This window comes from Haemorhous mexicanus, chromosome 3 (assembly GCF_027477595.1).
Source record: "Haemorhous mexicanus isolate bHaeMex1 chromosome 3, bHaeMex1.pri, whole genome shotgun sequence".
In the NCBI taxonomy this organism is placed as follows: Eukaryota; Metazoa; Chordata; class Aves; order Passeriformes; family Fringillidae; genus Haemorhous; species Haemorhous mexicanus.
Genome location: NC_082343.1, coordinates 34,486,775 through 34,503,337, shown reverse-complemented (window position 1 = coordinate 34,503,337; position 16,563 = coordinate 34,486,775). Strand labels below are relative to the sequence as shown.

Sequence of the window (16,563 nt, the reverse complement as noted above, 5' to 3'; positions counted from 1 at the left end):
GAGCTGTGTCTGCAGACCAATCCCTATCAAATTCTTTTACTTCTATTGGCAGGGGAGGGAAAAACCCCCTAAGATCTTTCCTTTGTTTAAATGCATTTCCTGCCTTCCTTACTGCTACAGTCTGTGTTGTGACAGGCCTATTTATAGTCCAAAGAAAGGAAAAAGCACCACTGGAGGCAGGAAAACTAAGTTGGGAAAGAATAGAAGGAAGTGTGGCTGCCATTTAGCCAAACAATCTAGAACTAATTGAGCTCAAAGGAGCCCCAGCCTCAGTGAAGCTGCTGGGAGGGAACAGAGCACAATCCTGCTTCTCTCTCCAGGGCTGCTGAGTGGGAGAGCCATGGGCAGGACACTGCTGGGAGCAAATAACCTCAGCATCTCGATATCCTGAGAAGAACTCTTTGCAAAAAGGAGAGGGATGCAAGTTGGATACCGATGGAATCAAGGTAAGTGCCTCCTTCTGGCATTTCTGCCTGCTGCATGCTCCACTTCTTTTCAGGTGTGGCCAGGCTGGTAAAGAAAAAAGAATGAGCTTTGGAGAAGGAATGGCAACTGACTTTTAGATAAAGAAATCTGAATTCACTTATGGATTCCTCAGAACTTTTCTTAAGCAAAAGAAACCTTTGCCATAAACCCATGACATAACTGCTGTTTTCCTGACTTGTGTCGTGTTCATCTTACAGATTGTGATTAAATACTAGAGAAATGTTATGGTAAATGTATGGCCCAAAGGAAAATATGATGTCAGCTCTGCATTCATTTAAAAAGATAGATTTAGAGAAAGACAGATGGAAGGAGAAGTATATGAGAGATACATTTATACTAGAAGTGTTAGTATGGAATAGAGAAACACATCAAAATGTACATATTGCAAGTTTTGTGATAATTTAGTCTTATGAGTAGACTTGAAGGTAGGAACTTAGCCTGAATTAAAAGACCTGGAACTTTCTAGAGTTTTAGAATTTAAAATTTAGAATTTAGAATTATTGTGACAAGTAATCTCTGTGTGCATGTGCGTGCATATATACAAAAATATACTACATATTGATATCAAATCAAGATATATTATTCATTGTTGCTTGCATTGCAATACTACATGCTGCCATTCTGAGATCTGATTTAAACTGACAGTAGAACATGAGTGGAAATTTTTAATCTGCTGATTTTCAGATGCTATACACAATATCACACTGTCATGACTGTGTAAAAGCTCCATTTTAAGACAGATCAGTGGACAGACCATATTAATTCACTGAGTTACCATCAACAAGACAGACTTTTAAGATGGAAACATTGAGTTTTTAAGATTGTGTTTGATTTTTTCGACTCTCAACATATCCTTTGCACTTCTAACAAAGGAAACGCTGTTGTGTTTCGCAGGCAGCAGAATAGAAGCTGTAAAATAACAGACTCCAGTTTTCATCATGCATTCATTGAAAGATCTATGAGAATAACCTTTGCATTAGTCTCATTAGTGTTAGCACATTGCCCCTAAGCATATGCTGTTCAGATGACTGACCTGTTATGCAGATGTTGTCTAGGATTAGCAGTTTATGGCAAAAAGTTGCTGGTGACTAAAAAGGAAGCGTGGTGTGTTGTTATTCTACTGTATCCCCAGAGGATGCTATGATGTTTGCAGACTGCTATTGTGAGGATAGCAAGGCAGGATGTCACCCATGTAGGTGAAAAGCCTCGACAGGACAATTGTAAGCAGCAGCAGTCTGCTGAAACTCCGGTCCAGGGGGGTGCCAAGCAGCAGCTCCAATGAAGCAGATGTGAGCCAACACTCCTGGAAAGGATCAGCCCTTTCTTTGTCTGATTTCAAAGTACTCAGCATTTACAGCGATTCTCAGTAATTTACAGTAGCTCTAGGTGGTTATAAGCCTGGTCTTGTGAAGACTAAAATGGCAGTAAAACTAGAAGCTTGCATGATACTTCCAAGAGAAAGCTCTTTAGAATGAAGTTTGAGTAACTAGCATAACATGCTCTCATGTAGGTAACATTCCTTGTTTTCAGTTTCAGTAACTGGTTGCCCTGTGCAAAAACTAAGCAGAAACAGAAAAAGAGTGTTTTAATTTAAAAATTTAGGAAGCATTGCAATTTCTGGTGTTGAAGAAGTGCAATCATTTCCATGAGATGTCAGCTGTACAGCGACTACAATACAACTAAACAGCACACACTGCATCATTCAGATTTATTTATTCAGGTCAGCAGGACTCACCACATTTTTTTAAAGCTTGGTACCACTGCATGAATGTAGCAAACCAGAAACATTTCCTTAGCTTAAGGAGAAGATCATTTACAAACCAGCCAGTTACCTTGTAGTTTACAGGAAAAGGTGATCAAAAACCTACTGATGTACTCTTACATTTTCCTTTGGAAAAAATTCTACAGATGGTACTTAAAAATTCCTTAATAAACACTCTTGATAAACACACACCTATAAAGACTTGTTTCTAAACTGCAAGAGTTCACATGGTCATGAGTTCAGAGTTTGCAAAGGGAGGGTTTTGTCCTGAAGACAGAATCATGAGGAAAAAAATTCTTTGCTGAAAGAGTGATTGGGCACTGGAATGGGCTGCCCAGGGAAGTGGTTGAGTCACCGTCCGTGGAGGTGTTTAAAAAAAGACTTGATGAGGCACTCAGTGCCATGGTTTAGCTGATAAGGTAATGATAGGTCACAGGCTGGGACTCCATGATCTCAAAGGTCTTTTCCAACCTGGTTTATTCTATGATTCTGTGATTTCAGAAGGCTTTGAATGAAATTTACACCCCAGCACCTTATAAAATCTTACCACCTGCTAGGGTCTAAGTACTTTGCAGGAGATTCTTTCTACATAAACACTTTGAGTGTTCATAAGTACGAACAGAGCTGCAATTATTAAAGCTCAAGCTAAAAATTAAATAGGAGAATTTGATATACCAGAAGGAAGTTGAGGTTCACATGCTTCCTACCCTGACATTATTTTACCCGGTAATTAAAGAGGTTTAGGGTTGTCAAATAAATACCTCAGTCAGCTGTCACTACTGTGTGGGCAGTATGGATTTCTGGTTCCAGGAAATCTGACTGACTTGAAGAAAAATCACATGACTTAAAAAGTAAAAAGCACTTTGGGTGTCAAGTCATGCCATGCCTTCCTGCAAAGCTAGTTCAGGTTTAGTAAGATTTATTATTCCTCATGCAATTGCTCCAGTGTAAGTATCTTAATTTCTCTCTAAGCCCTTCTTCCAGTCTACCAGACACTCTTACAAGGAAGCTTTGTGCTCCAAGTCACCATTTAGTCAGGCCCACTAACACTATAGAAAAAAAAAGAGCAGAGAGTTACAAGTGTTTGGAGTGGTCAAAGCAAGAACACGTGTACAGTCTACAGTAGTCTCACTCAAAAAACAGAACTGGGGAAGTGGGAACACAAAAAGAAACCCAGTTAAAACACATTTAGACATCAACATTCAGTATTGGATGGCATCAAAATAGTTCTACAAAGAGATGCAGCTGTTCAGCACAAGAGAAATGTTAGTGTTAAAAAATAATTTTTTTTGATAATGTCTAAAACACCTAGCTCATAGCTATGTGCTGAATAACATCCTGACTCCTGAAAATGTTTATGCAGGTGCCTAAATTTAAGCATATGGGCAGTCTCATTGATTTCAAGCAAAATTATTTCAACAGACTGATAAAATTTAAAGCCTGGCAGAGTCATGAGATCATCTAGTCTGACTCCAAACACAGCATGTTAATTTCACCATTTCTCTTACCTAAAAGCTTCCCTGCTTACAACAGAAGAGGATGGATAAAAGTTTAAGGGGAAGATCACAATGTTCTACATGCATGAGTAGCGACCCACAACAGTGAGAATTGTTCAGGCTGACACAAATCCTTCAGCTCAAATGGGAATTAAATGTGCAGGCTTTGCACCAACTTACTGCACAGGGGTGAAGGTCAGTGTGTGTATGGAAGATGGACTGTTTCTCCAAGTCTCTGTGCTATCAGAAAAAGCCATTAACTTTACATGGGTTGCTTTCCTACTCTTCTAGTGGACTAGAAAAGCACTGTTGCATAAGTAAGGAGTTTTGGGAAAAGCTTCTTTAAAACTAATCTTTATGCCAAAGTGCAGACATATTTTTTTACCTGAAGTTCTCTCATTCCCCCCAGACCATGTGCAAATTGTGATAAAAAATAAGGAGTGGGTTTCTGCATGAACACATAGCAGCAGCAGTGGTGTTGAAGGATATGTACAATAAATGGTATTAACAAAAAAAAAAGAGGGGGAACAAGAAAGACTGTCATGGAGTACAAGGCCACCTGGTCAGTAACCCAATAACCATGCAGGTATCTCGGTATCTTAGGTTACCAAAAAAAAAAAAAAAAAAAAAAAAAAATTGGCTTTGAGAAGTATTTTTGTCTGTATCTTCTTGCTATGTAAGCTGAGTTTCAGGGCTGGTAATCTCCTTGTTACTTAGTATAGTACTTCCTGGGAAACAGGGGGGTACCCTGGGGGAAGAAAAGCTTTTCCCTGCTTTTGGCAGCAGAGGGAAATGAAAAACACTCTACCTTATGTAGAGGTAGATTCAGTCCTCTGCTCTTCTCTAAACTCCCTGAGCACTTGGCTCTCACCTGGCTGTCATCTCTGAAGTGTCCCTCCCCAACCCCTGTCTAGTAATGGTTGCAGACCCATTTATCACAGAGGCGGCCAACAAATGCTGTGGAGTCAGACAAGAGCACGGTGCAAAACACAGCCCTGCTCCTATGGTTCTGGTGTGCAGCACCACACAGCCCCAGGAAAATGAGAATGCAAAGTGGCCACCCTGTTGCCAGTATTGCAATGGAGATGTGCCACTTGGTCAAGGTGGCAGAAATGCAGTGAAGAGCCAGAGGAGTTATGGTGTGACACAGAGCTCTGTGTGCAGTCTGCTCTGCCAGCGTGGCCCAGCCATGCACCAGATAACTCCATTGGTGGGGAGGGACAAAGGAATTTAAAGCCAAGCTAACAGGTCTGGCATTGCCTCACTAATTGATTAATGACTGTTTACATTATGGAGCTGTAATTCACCTGAGTTAGAAAGAACAGAAATTAATGGGTACCAACATCTCTGTTTAGACAGCTCAGCATTCTTAGAATCCTTTATATTCTAACACACCTTTTTTTCCAGCCTAGTTTCCAACATAGCGTTCCATTGTTGTTTTGGATTATAACTGTACCACAATTATCTTGGGGGGCTGGAGACAAAGATAAATCTTCAAAGATGAGGTCATTACTAAAGGGAAAAGGAAAACCAAATTCAGTCTCAATTGAACTACAAAATATGCTTCATAACTTCATAAATGGGAACAGGCAAAAGAGAGAAGTGGATTCATGGTGAATTTTTCCATGCTGCTTGACCTCCTTCCCAAGCATGGGTAGTCTCTTCTTTCTCTCTTAAAAAAAGAACTTTCATACTGCCTTCAGAGAGTGCTGTGGCTTTATACTGGAACACAGCCTGTGTGGAATTCTGGACCCAGCACATCACTCTGATATTGTTCTATTCATTCAGATATATTCTATTAGGAATAACTGTCCTAAGCAGTAGAAATGTAAAAGAGGAGGATAATGTCTTTATAATACTAAAAGAAATTGAACTGGAACTAACAACAGAGAAGGGCCCAGAGTAAAACAAGAGTAATAAATCCAGCAGTTATATATAGAGACCTTGGCCCCAAGGGGCTCAGTCATACAAAATAAAAAGTGTTGTGACTATAATAAGCAAATCTCCTCTCAACTGAGGAGCATGGAAGCCATAGACTCTCTCTTGTCTTTGCCCTGAGTACTTCATACAGTCTAGGAAGGCACAGATGCATGCAAATTCACTCATCTCAGAGAAAGCTGGGAGCATGAACCCTGAGACATTCGCAGCAGATTTCAGACAGGCTGCTGGATAGCAGAGTCTGGCTGATAAACATGCTGTGTGTTGTACTAAGTGGAGATCCTGCCTGACAGTTCTGCCAGGGGAGGCATTTGTGGTCCATGCCTCGTTTTACAGTGCATAAAATGCTACTTTTCATAAGCAGCATTGCATTAAGTTTTAGTATTTTGAAAGAAACTGTTAAAAAAAGGTCAGGTTTTTATTCTAGAGAGAAGGAAATAAGCTTGGGGTTTTTTTTTTCCTTTTCTGGGTCTGTTACTAGTATCCATTGTTTCCATCTTGCAATTTCAATGCAAATGGACTATGTCACACTGCAACTTGGCATGTAGTGCTCCAAGTCGATACTTAGATACTCAGTACCAGCCTGAGCTGTGTCACTGAGGAAAAACTGACTTACCAAACCAAGAACCACTGTGACATCAGTGGTGACAAACTGTTTGTCAAAATAATTAAAGCAGAAAAAAACTTTTTCACTATTCTTGTGTAACGCAAATTTGGCAGATAACTTTCCCTCTGTTGTAAAATTTAAGTGAAAATAATTCTCAGAAATTATTTGTGCAAGACAAAGTTGACAGCAGTTGAACTTTCAGTAGGAGAGACAAGTAAAAGGCAGAATGCAAGGTACTTTCAGTAAAACAGAAATAAGTGCATTTTGAAAAATTTGTTCACTGAATAGAAAACCTTCTGTGCAACTATAATTTCATTTAAAGTCTGAGAGAGGATGTCATGAAGAACTCAGAAAAAAGCCCTGATGTCATACTCTTGGTCTCTTGTATTCGTTTGTAACAAGTGTGGGAAAAAAACTCCATACTTAAATTTTTAATTTACCATTTTTAAATGGTAAAGGAACTACTGATTAGCTCAAACTTATCAGATGCAGAAAAGACAACAAAAACTGAGAGCTGCTGTACATCCAACATTACAGCAATGTCCTGTCCCTCTTCAGCACATCACTCACAATGAGGATGGCTGGAGAAACCTAGAGAACAAATCTCTTCCAAATACACAAGTCTGTTTAGAAATCTTCAATCTAGACAGTATTGGAAAAAAAACCTCTTTATGACAGATGTGCTTTTGTGCTACTGTATCTAAGTCTAGAATTACTGGAACACACTCTTCACGCTCTGTTTCTGAAATGAGCATATCCACCCTGTGGAATATAGCTATTCAATGTAGGTGGTAACAGACAACGAAGAGCTTTTGTTGCTTTGGTTTTTTTGGTTTTTTTGTAATCATGGGTCTATTGTCACTGCTACAGAAGCTGTCCTTAGTGCCTGCTATCACTGCATGGCACAATTTCACTCTATCTCTTAGCAAGAGAGATCTCGGCCCACTTTACCATTCGGAGTGCAGAACAATTCTTATTTTTCATTCCACCTCTGTAGTTCAAGGTGAAACAAAATCAAGCAAAGCAAACTGGAAATAAAGAACAGTGTGCTCTTACAATAATAGTAACAATTTTAAAAATTAAAATTTCTTACATGTCTATATAAGGAGGAAACTATAAATTTCCAGCTTCTCTGTGAATACTGTGGTCTTTGGAAAGGAAGGAACAGGTGTGATAAGGGTGTCTTGTGGATAGGGGTATTTTTGTTTGAGTAGGTTTGAGGTTTTCATTCGTCCCATCAGTCATTGTCATCCCCTTTCTAAATCTGAGAACCAATGATAGAGAAAAAATAAAGACCATCCCCTATTTTTCACGCCAAATTTGTATTCCCTAAAGTCTATTATCCCCCTATACTTCTTTAAAGAAAATATCACATAAGATACAATTCTCATTAGGCTGCAGCTGTGAGTGCACTGCATTTCCACAAACCAGTGTACAGATTCCAATCTGGATATCAAGAGGAGTAAAGGAGGAAAAGGAGGGAGCAGTAATGTACATGAGAGAAAAGCCTGTCTTCCACCTTTATCTTTAAGCTTCATCCTTCTACCTCCCATCTCTACCTCCTGGATCCTCTCTCCTTTACTCTTCTGGGTCTGTGCTTCACAGCTGGATAATGTTCATCCAAACAGATGATCCTCACAGGTTCCTTCAAACAGAGATAGCCTATTCTATTCTATTCTATTCTATTCTATTCTATTCTATTCTATTCTATTCTATTCTATTCTATTCTATTCTATTCTATTCTCTCCAATCCCTTCCATCCCAGGTTTTCCACTAAACAGACCAAGTGCTTAGGAGAAAACTGAGACCTATCCAAAGGCGGTGGGAAGGCAGCCTAGAGGACAAGCCAAAGCCCCTCTGGAACACGGCATGAGAAGCACTCAGGGCACAGACTACTGGCAGAGTGGCTTAATTCCCAGAGAATCCAGGAGTCACAGAACAAGTGAAAACCTTTGTCAGAGGCTTATAGCTGGGCTGAATGTTTACTAGGGAAACAAAAAAATCCTCCACTGCCTTCCATGGTGCAGCTGAGCTCTCAAAAAGCAGGTCTGTACTTCACAGACTAGAGCTGTTACAGTTTTTCAACTTGAAAGAAATGTTTAACAGAGCACAACATTTTTTTCCATCCATAATTTCTGACAATATAGTTACTGGATATTTTAGCTTAATTCACAAACTCTGAATTTCAGACGGGTACACAGCATATCAAACTTCCATTTAAATTGCTATTTTCTCATATACTTAAATCACTGAAGGGCACTGTTTTCCAATGAAAAGCAACCAGCAGCCTTGACTCTAAGCGTTGCTCTAGGCTCCCTTATGACATTTAATTGATGATATAAAGGAAGGACTGATATCAAGGGTCATATCCAGGGATGCCCTAATTTGATAACTTGTCCTCTCAACTCTCACTCTGTTAGAGGTGTTGTGGCTACTGAGTGCACCCTTGGGCATGAAAGGGGAGGTACACTGGGCATTTGCAGTGCTCCTGTGCCCCCTAGAGCATTGCACTGAAGAACCTGGAACTGACTTAGATTGCCAGGGATGTAATATAGCCCATAAATGTTTTAAACTGATTTAATGTAATGTAAGGTTGAGAACCTTATGTGCAGTATTTTCAGCAAAATTTCTTATCTGATCTGCCCCTCATATGTCCTTTAGCTGGAAGCTGTGTGCAAGAATTTGTAACTATTTATAGCAGCCCCTTTAATCACACTTAGGTATTTATACAGCATCCTGTCTGGTGAAGGCTTCCATGGCGTGCTTTCATTCACTTCAGCTGATAGTGAAGGCTATATAATACCTGGGGCAGTGAGGCAGACCAGCAAACCAGGCAGTTTCTCTGTTGAAAATAGTGCAGCCATTCAGGAAACAAACCTAGCAACACAGACTTGCAGTTAGTGTAACCTGACATTTATGTCCACTGAGAGTCTTACATCAGTTCCATAAATTCCAGAAGAACATGTTAACAGAAAAGAGACATTTTCAGGCAACTCACAGAACAGAGGTCCATAACTGCCATATGCAGAAAATAACTCTATAGTTCATAATTCTGCACAGTGTCAAAGTACTGATGTTGAGATAAACTCTTTATCAGTGATCAAGTTCTAAATGAACACACCTACAGTTAATTAAATGACACATAAACAAGGCATAGCCAAGTGCATTAAAAATAAAATAAAATAAAATAATTTTTAAAAAAACAGTTTAAAAAAAGCAATGAAATAAAATAAAGCCTCTCCTACATCCATCTATCCAGCATCAGTAAAAGCAAAAATCTTCCTGTTCTCAACCCAAAACCAAATGAACAACTGTTCCATTCTTTAATTCCTTGAGGCTATTCTAAAAGCTATCCATACTATGTGACATTAAAAGTTTTACCTTACACATCCCTATCACAAGTCAGTGCTAACTGTACTTATTTTTTGCTGCTCCTTTTCAGTACTTCTCAAGTCTCATTTCAGCATGACTGAGAAGTCTGTGTTCATCTCTCAGTTTTTATCTGAGGCATTAATCATAGACTCTTTTGAGTTGTAAGGAGCCCACAGGGATCATGGTGTCCTACTCACAAAGGAATGTCCATGGAGAAAGAAATGCACCCTTTTCAACCCAGTCTTCATCTGCTTTCTCAGCAGAAAGAGAGAATACTGTTGTGTTCCACACAGCAGAGCTTTTGTCATATTTAAGATGCTGTCTGATAGATGTAAGAACACAACACTTAATATTTTGTAGCTGCCTGATCTTCTTTTATATGTCAGTGTTTCTTTTAAAAAACAGAAAGAATAGGAAAAAAAGGAAAACCTCCACAAAATTTTACAGACCTTTATTATCAGCAATTACACCCAAATTATTTCTCTGTTCTGTTTCACAATGACTTCAAATTGTCTGTCTAGCATGAGGGTAGATAAACTTTTTCCCACATAAACCGCAGTTTATGGCACTATTTAAAGAGCCATAAAAATTAATTTATTTGTCTACTCATTTCAGAAAGTACAAAGGCTACTTTTCTTTTTTAGGGAGTGCATCCCAAGTTGTTTGTGGATTATTGCCATTCAGTCATTAGCATCAAATTATGTTCCTGTGTGGAGCATGGCTGCCAGTCAGAGCCAGCTATTCAGTGCAGAGTGATGACACTGTGCTCTGTGCTATTTCAAATGGCCCAGGTACCACCAGTATTTAATCAGTTATATGAGCGGCTGCTGATAAATGTAAAAGAGTGCAGTTGATACTGCACAATAGAGAAATGGGCAAAGTAATAAAAATGGTATTTGTGGACAAATAGATTATTTTGGAACACACCTCAGTCGTATTTTCTTCAGTATCAACAAGGAGTAATTTTGCTCAAAGTTGTAAAGAAATTTAAGATTTAATTTAATTTTAAAATTGCAGGTGAAGTTCTGTTGCCCTTGATCTCAGTGCATTTTAGGGGAAATGAAATGCCATTTATCAAGGATAACTTGACCAAGGATTTGGTCAATGGGCTGTGCCCTAAAGCACAGTGAGTGCTTCTCCTTTCTCTGAGTGAGGCCAGGTGCTCATGTCCAGTTCTGTGATCCATGGCCAGGGTCTGCTGGAGCTTCCAACTCAGTTCTGTCAGGGCAGCTCCCGCTCCCTTTTGGAAATTGCCATTCCTCCAGCGGTCTAAATTTAAATGAACTCGTTCCTCGTGGGTTTATTTTTCATTTTTAAATTCATAGTTTTTACAGCCTCCTTTTTTAAAGCCTCCTCAGCAGCTGTGCTGGGTCGCAGAGCCCCATGCCCTGGGACAGCCTCTTGGGGTCGACATGAGGAGCAGCTTGCTGAGGTGCTGCCCAGCCTGACTGCACATCAGGACACACCTGCAGCAAACATTCCCTGTGTCCCAGGCCTTCCTCCTCCCTCTGCACTGACCTTGCTCAGGCCTAGAGGAGGCCAGGTCTCATGCAAAGCTCAAAGCCTTTTGAGGAGGAACCCCAGCCCCACATCTCCTTCGCCCCCCAGGCTGGGACAGGAGCCTCCCCACAGCTGGATACAGCCGTGCCCGGCCGGGTGGAGAGAGCTCCTTCAGGGAGGGAGGCTGTTCTCTGGAAACTTGTTTCTCCTGAAAAACAGGAGAAGCTCACAAAGGCAGGCGCGGGTAATCAGCAGAAGGGCTTCTCCCCTGCCCCAGGCTATGCTGGCAGCACTGGTGGCTGCGTGGTTTTGTAACCATGCGCTGGTTTATATAATATGAAGAGCTGGGTAAGGTCAAAGGAAGCGCCCTGAGTTACCCTTTGTCACTGCAGACTTCATCTTCAGGGATTTGCTGGCTTTCCCTGGATTCTGACAAATGTGCCAGGTAGATATACTATTCTATTTTAACACTTTTAAAAACAGGCACCTGGCTCTGAGAAATTCCCTTAGTTTGCCCAAATCTTGGTTGCAGCACTATCTATTGGTGCAGTTTGTATTTCAGAAAAATGCCTATAATGCCCTTTGTGATCCAATGAGACCGTGCCATCTTGCAGGGTCTGGATTGCTTCCCAAACACCAAAATACCATCACCACGTCCTATACTGATGGACAATCACCTTCAATCTTGCCAGTCTGCAGTACTGCCAGGGTTTCAGCACAGTGTATCCTATATGTGGCATGGGAATTTCAGAAATTCAGAGAATGATCTTTTGCACCTCACCCTTGAAATACCATTGACTGTACGCCTTTGTCCTTAAATACCTAAATATCTTTAAATGTGTGACCAAGCTAAAGGGAGTTAAATGTAAAGTCTCAGTTGAATTTCAGCAATGTGTGGCTACGTATCACCCTGGAAAATTCCATCAAAACCTGTTCCTTTCTTGACTTCAGCATTTCTCCTTCATTTGTCCTGCATCTGGGAACGTGGGGATAAGGATGCTTCTTTTTGTTCTCTCTGTTTAGACTGATAGTCCTCACCTCAAAGAGACTGTCTCAGCCTGACTATACAATGTCTGGCAAAAAGCAGCCACAAAAATCCATGATATAAAAATGCCAGACGCCAAAATTAAAATGATCTGCATTATTAATACTCGCCGCTCTACTGTCCAAACACAAGAGATTGTAATGTTACCCTTAAGAACAGCTAATCCCAAAAAGTGGGATTGTTCTTGTATTTTCCATGGTCACTGGAGTGGCCTGGTGTGAAAGAGAATGCAACAGTATTTTACATTTTACTGTTCCTCTTTAAATTCCTGTATTAAAACACAGCAAAGTCTGAAGGCAGAAAAAACCTGAAGCCATCAACGGGGTTGTGTTTAACTTTCCACTTGTGCTGCCCCTGCTGTCGATTAAGGCTTATCTACTGCTTGGTGTTAGCCATTAAAAAAACCCTACCACCAGAAACCAGAAGTTATGGAGCACACAGAGCTGCGTGCCCTAGCAAAGGCTGCTGTTATGAAAAGGAATTTCTAATAGGGGGAATAATGATCTTCAGATTCTAACCTCCTGGCACGGCAGTGAGATTTATCAGGAGGGGCATGTGACTAGTTAAGACACACAGCCCCAGCCTGAAGGAAACAGCTGCTCATTTCATGCTTTAGCACTTGGCAGCTGGACAAGGAAGGGTGATGTTTGTGTTGAATACCTCTGCAGAACCAAGTACAGTAAGTGATTTTCCCTGTTTTTAGTCTTTTTCCTAAACTGTCACTGCTTTCCATTTTCATCCTAGACCTTTCATAAAAATACCTGAAAGAGTGAAGCATATTTTTGGAACTTCACTGATAAGCAGTCATTCATGCTCAGATTGCCTGCATTTTTCTGACCTGTGATAAACAGCATTGCTTCTGGTCTTGCAGGAACAAGGCAGGTACGGCGTTTCACCCTCGTGCCAGCCAGGAAGGGACTGTGGTGCTTATTTACTCAGATGATGGAGTGAGGAGGCTGTTTATGATGATTGTGTTTTCCTTTCTCTCTAGAGCTAGTCAATAGGTAGTGATGCAACTTGAGTACAGAGAAATTTCAGTGTTTGGCTTAAAAGTACCAGTGTAAGGAACTGACAGAGGTACTCCCTCAAAACAGTGTGAGCAATCTGAGCAAAATTGCTTGTGACTTTCTGAGGGTGAATGGAGAGATTTTTTTTAAAAGGAAAAGGCAGTAGAGAAATGCAGGAAGACTGAAGATGTATTGATTAAGATATTATTGAGCCATTCTGAATACTAATGAATAATTAGACTGTGAAAATTGAAAAATTGCAAAAAACAGGGAAGGACTCTCCTAAATTTCTCCAGGTTCTTAATTCAAATTATTTTTGGGTACTTGCATGTTTTGTGGTTTTGCTTTATGAATGATTGATGTTCCTGTATGATTACTTTTGACTCTTACAGTCTGAAGTTTTCTTTCAAAACCAGAGTGTAGGATACATAAAAAGGAACTTTTGATCAATTATTTACATAGAGATGAATCAGGTTTCTTTGGAGGAAGACTTAGGAGGAGCAGTAACAGGTGAATGAGTGATGGATCTTGATATGTGATAAGACTAAGGGCTCCGGGGAAGGTTAAAGAGGGGCAGAAAGAGCAGTGGGGTCCTGTTGAGGGAGGTCCAAGGGTAAACACGGACAGGTTGCATGCAGTCTCTCCTTTAAAGTTAGGGAGAATAAGCTTTTCAAATATTTCTTTCATAAGAAAGTGAAACATTACTTATTTTTGAAGACTTTTCTTTTAAACTATAGTTTATGATTTTGACAGTTAATCAGAAATTTTATGGGAAAATGTCAATCGGTTTCAATTCTTCACAAAACCAGAAGTCTGTGTGGCTTCCTGCCTGTTTGTGTCTCCGAGGGTAGCCTGCCTTAGAACCAAGAACTGAAGTACTCTCAGCACACTGCAGCCCTCCCACAGGGATACTGTGGAACACTGTTAACAGAGCAGACCTGCAGGTGCTGAGGAGCCTGGTGGTGTGTCAGGAGCCCGTGCTGCCCTGGGCACCTTGGCTGCAATGGGGCCCCTCCAGCCTGTCCACATCTCCGTTCCATCTGGGGCAGGGAGAATAACTTGTCTCCCGTCACTTTTCATTCTGATCCCAGAATAAGTTTATTCTTTTTTTCAGAACTGTAGGAATTCTGATTTTGAGTAAGATTGTGCTGCTGTGTGCTTGTTTCCAGGCACTGTATTTTGTACTTGTAATGAGCACTCTGGGTTAAGCAAACTGTCCAGGACTTGTTGCAAACCAAAGTTAAACCCCAAATGCACCAGAAAACAGATATGAGCTCAGTCCACACCTGCTGTAACTTCTTCCTCCCTGCTTCTCCAGAACCACTGTGCCAGCTTTGGTGCAGCAGGTTGATGTAAATCCATATGGCTCTGCACCAGCTGGACTGTGAGCCAGCCACGTGTGCCTCTCGTGCAGCTGATTAATTCTCCTGCACAGCTGGGAGTTAGGTGTAATAGAAAAGAGACAAAATCATGATTGCAAAGTAAACATTAGATATCTGCACTACTGAGCTTGCCTTCAGGTAATAACGTCTGAAAACATCTTGTCACACGGGTAAATGAACTGTCTCAAAGAAATGTGGTGGGAGAACTCAGTTTTGTGCCTCTTTATTGTTGGTTATAAAGGTAATTTGCAGTCAAGGAGAATAACTCATCACTTGGATCTGCAAAGTTTTAGACAAAAAACCCTGCTTTATTTACAGCTTCCAGCTGTCACTACTGTATCTGATTCTGATACAGCAGTGCAAATTCAGGACTCATGGTGAGACTTTTAAATTCTCTGTCCACAAAATGAAGAACACCCGATCGTCACAAGAGTTACACTCTTGAGAACTGTTTCAATCCTTATCACTAACTCATTTTGGCATGAATATTTACAGTGTACTTTGAGAAATAAATGCAGTCTTTAGACTCTCCTCACTTTTTGGCTTTTCTCATTAATTCCAACTGCAATATCTGTCACCAGACATGGAACACCACTGGGGCACACACTGATTTTGCACTTGAGCAGAGAACTCAACCTCTGTACCACCACCTTTTTACATTGTTTTATAATTTCCTGATCTCATAAAAAACAATGCTCAGCTTCTGGAATATACACCCCCATTGTGTTCATGTAAGTCAAGGCAAGTCTGCATAGGCATGAAGCACATTATAGTTAATTAAATTTGAGCATTCTTTGTTCAGGGAAGGGCTCTGCCCTTGGATTGCCCCTTGATGGGGCTCTGGAAAGCCAAATATGTAACTGAAAGTTCATCCTGGATGGTTTTTGATGACATTGTACAGGAGATTGGGCAACAGTGGGGACATTGCTGTCCCTGTGCAGAAGCTCAGTGCAGACCCTTGTCACTGAGAGCATCATAAGACTCCTGTTCAGTCTATTCCCTTTTACTCTGAGGAAATGATCAGGGCAGCCAGGCAGTTCTCTGAATGGATATATTTCTGCTCTCTATCAAAACATGCAGCTGAGAGGCAGCTGCAGTTGTGCTAGCCTCTCTCTCTAGTTGAAAATGCCATTGTACCAAGGAGCCACTCCCAGGATATTCCTGAATAAAGAGAGGAAACTACTTTTAAAAATACTGTAAGGGCACTTGTGTCATTTTCTTTCTTTCCTAAGCTACCCAGGCCTGGCTACAATACATTTGTACAGGTAATCTAAACAACTTGCACTGAGTGTTTTCTTCTGACATATTTATGGCATATTCACTTTTCACTGCTGAATTTGATGAATTTGTTTTCAAGCTGGCCCTTCCTTACAAGTCAGAAATAGCAAGGTTCTATACCCAAGAGTTTGAATCAAAAGCCTGAAACAAATTCTCAGGGCTTCTGGTTTTCACTCTTCATTGCTTTTTTCTGTGTTTTTTCTATTCAATGTGAATAGCCAGTGAAGTGGTACTTTTTCATGACTTGGTTTCCTTATTGGTGTAACATATCTAAAAACCACCTGACCAGCAGAATAGAGGTGTTGTGACAGGGGGCGAGCTTTTCTCTTGCAATGAATGTAAAAGATTAACAGCTACGAGCACCATCAACATCAACAAAACAGATTTGGTGAGTCCAGTTCAGCTACAAAGGCTACTCCTGCCAATACTTAGGTATTTGCTGGGCTGAGTTCATGAGAGATCCCATCAGAAAGCTCAGCTAACCTCTAAGTGTGTATGAGGTCAGGATCAACGAGTGGGTGTGTGGAAATACCCACAGGGCTGATGTTTACAGCTCAGCAGAAAATACAATTACCCCTGAGAACTACTCTGGTTGTTTTGGTGGCCATCTGCTGTCTCACTTCTCTGAATAACTGCTCCCCTTGACCACATTCAAATAAGTGAAATGGTTTGAGTCCCTCTACAGAGTAC

The 16,563-nt window shown here is 40.7% G+C and overlaps 1 protein-coding gene across 5 annotated transcripts in view; it reads left to right on the top strand.

The window, feature by feature from the left end:
- Positions 1 to 244: 244 nt before the first annotated feature.
- Positions 245 to 16,563, top strand: part of RASGRP3 (RAS guanyl releasing protein 3) — a 58,797-nt gene continuing 42,478 nt past the window's right edge. For 2 of the 5 annotated variants that reach the window (XM_059841310.1, XM_059841308.1), the window contains exon 1: positions 245 to 446. In XM_059841310.1, the coding sequence (XP_059697293.1) occupies positions 419 to 446 (28 nt within the window). In that variant the 5' untranslated portion in view covers positions 245 to 418. Of the gene's footprint in view, positions 447 to 12,699; positions 12,886 to 16,563 lie in introns of those variants that run through there. The other 3 variants (XM_059841312.1, XM_059841307.1, XM_059841309.1) reach the window with 2 other exon arrangements.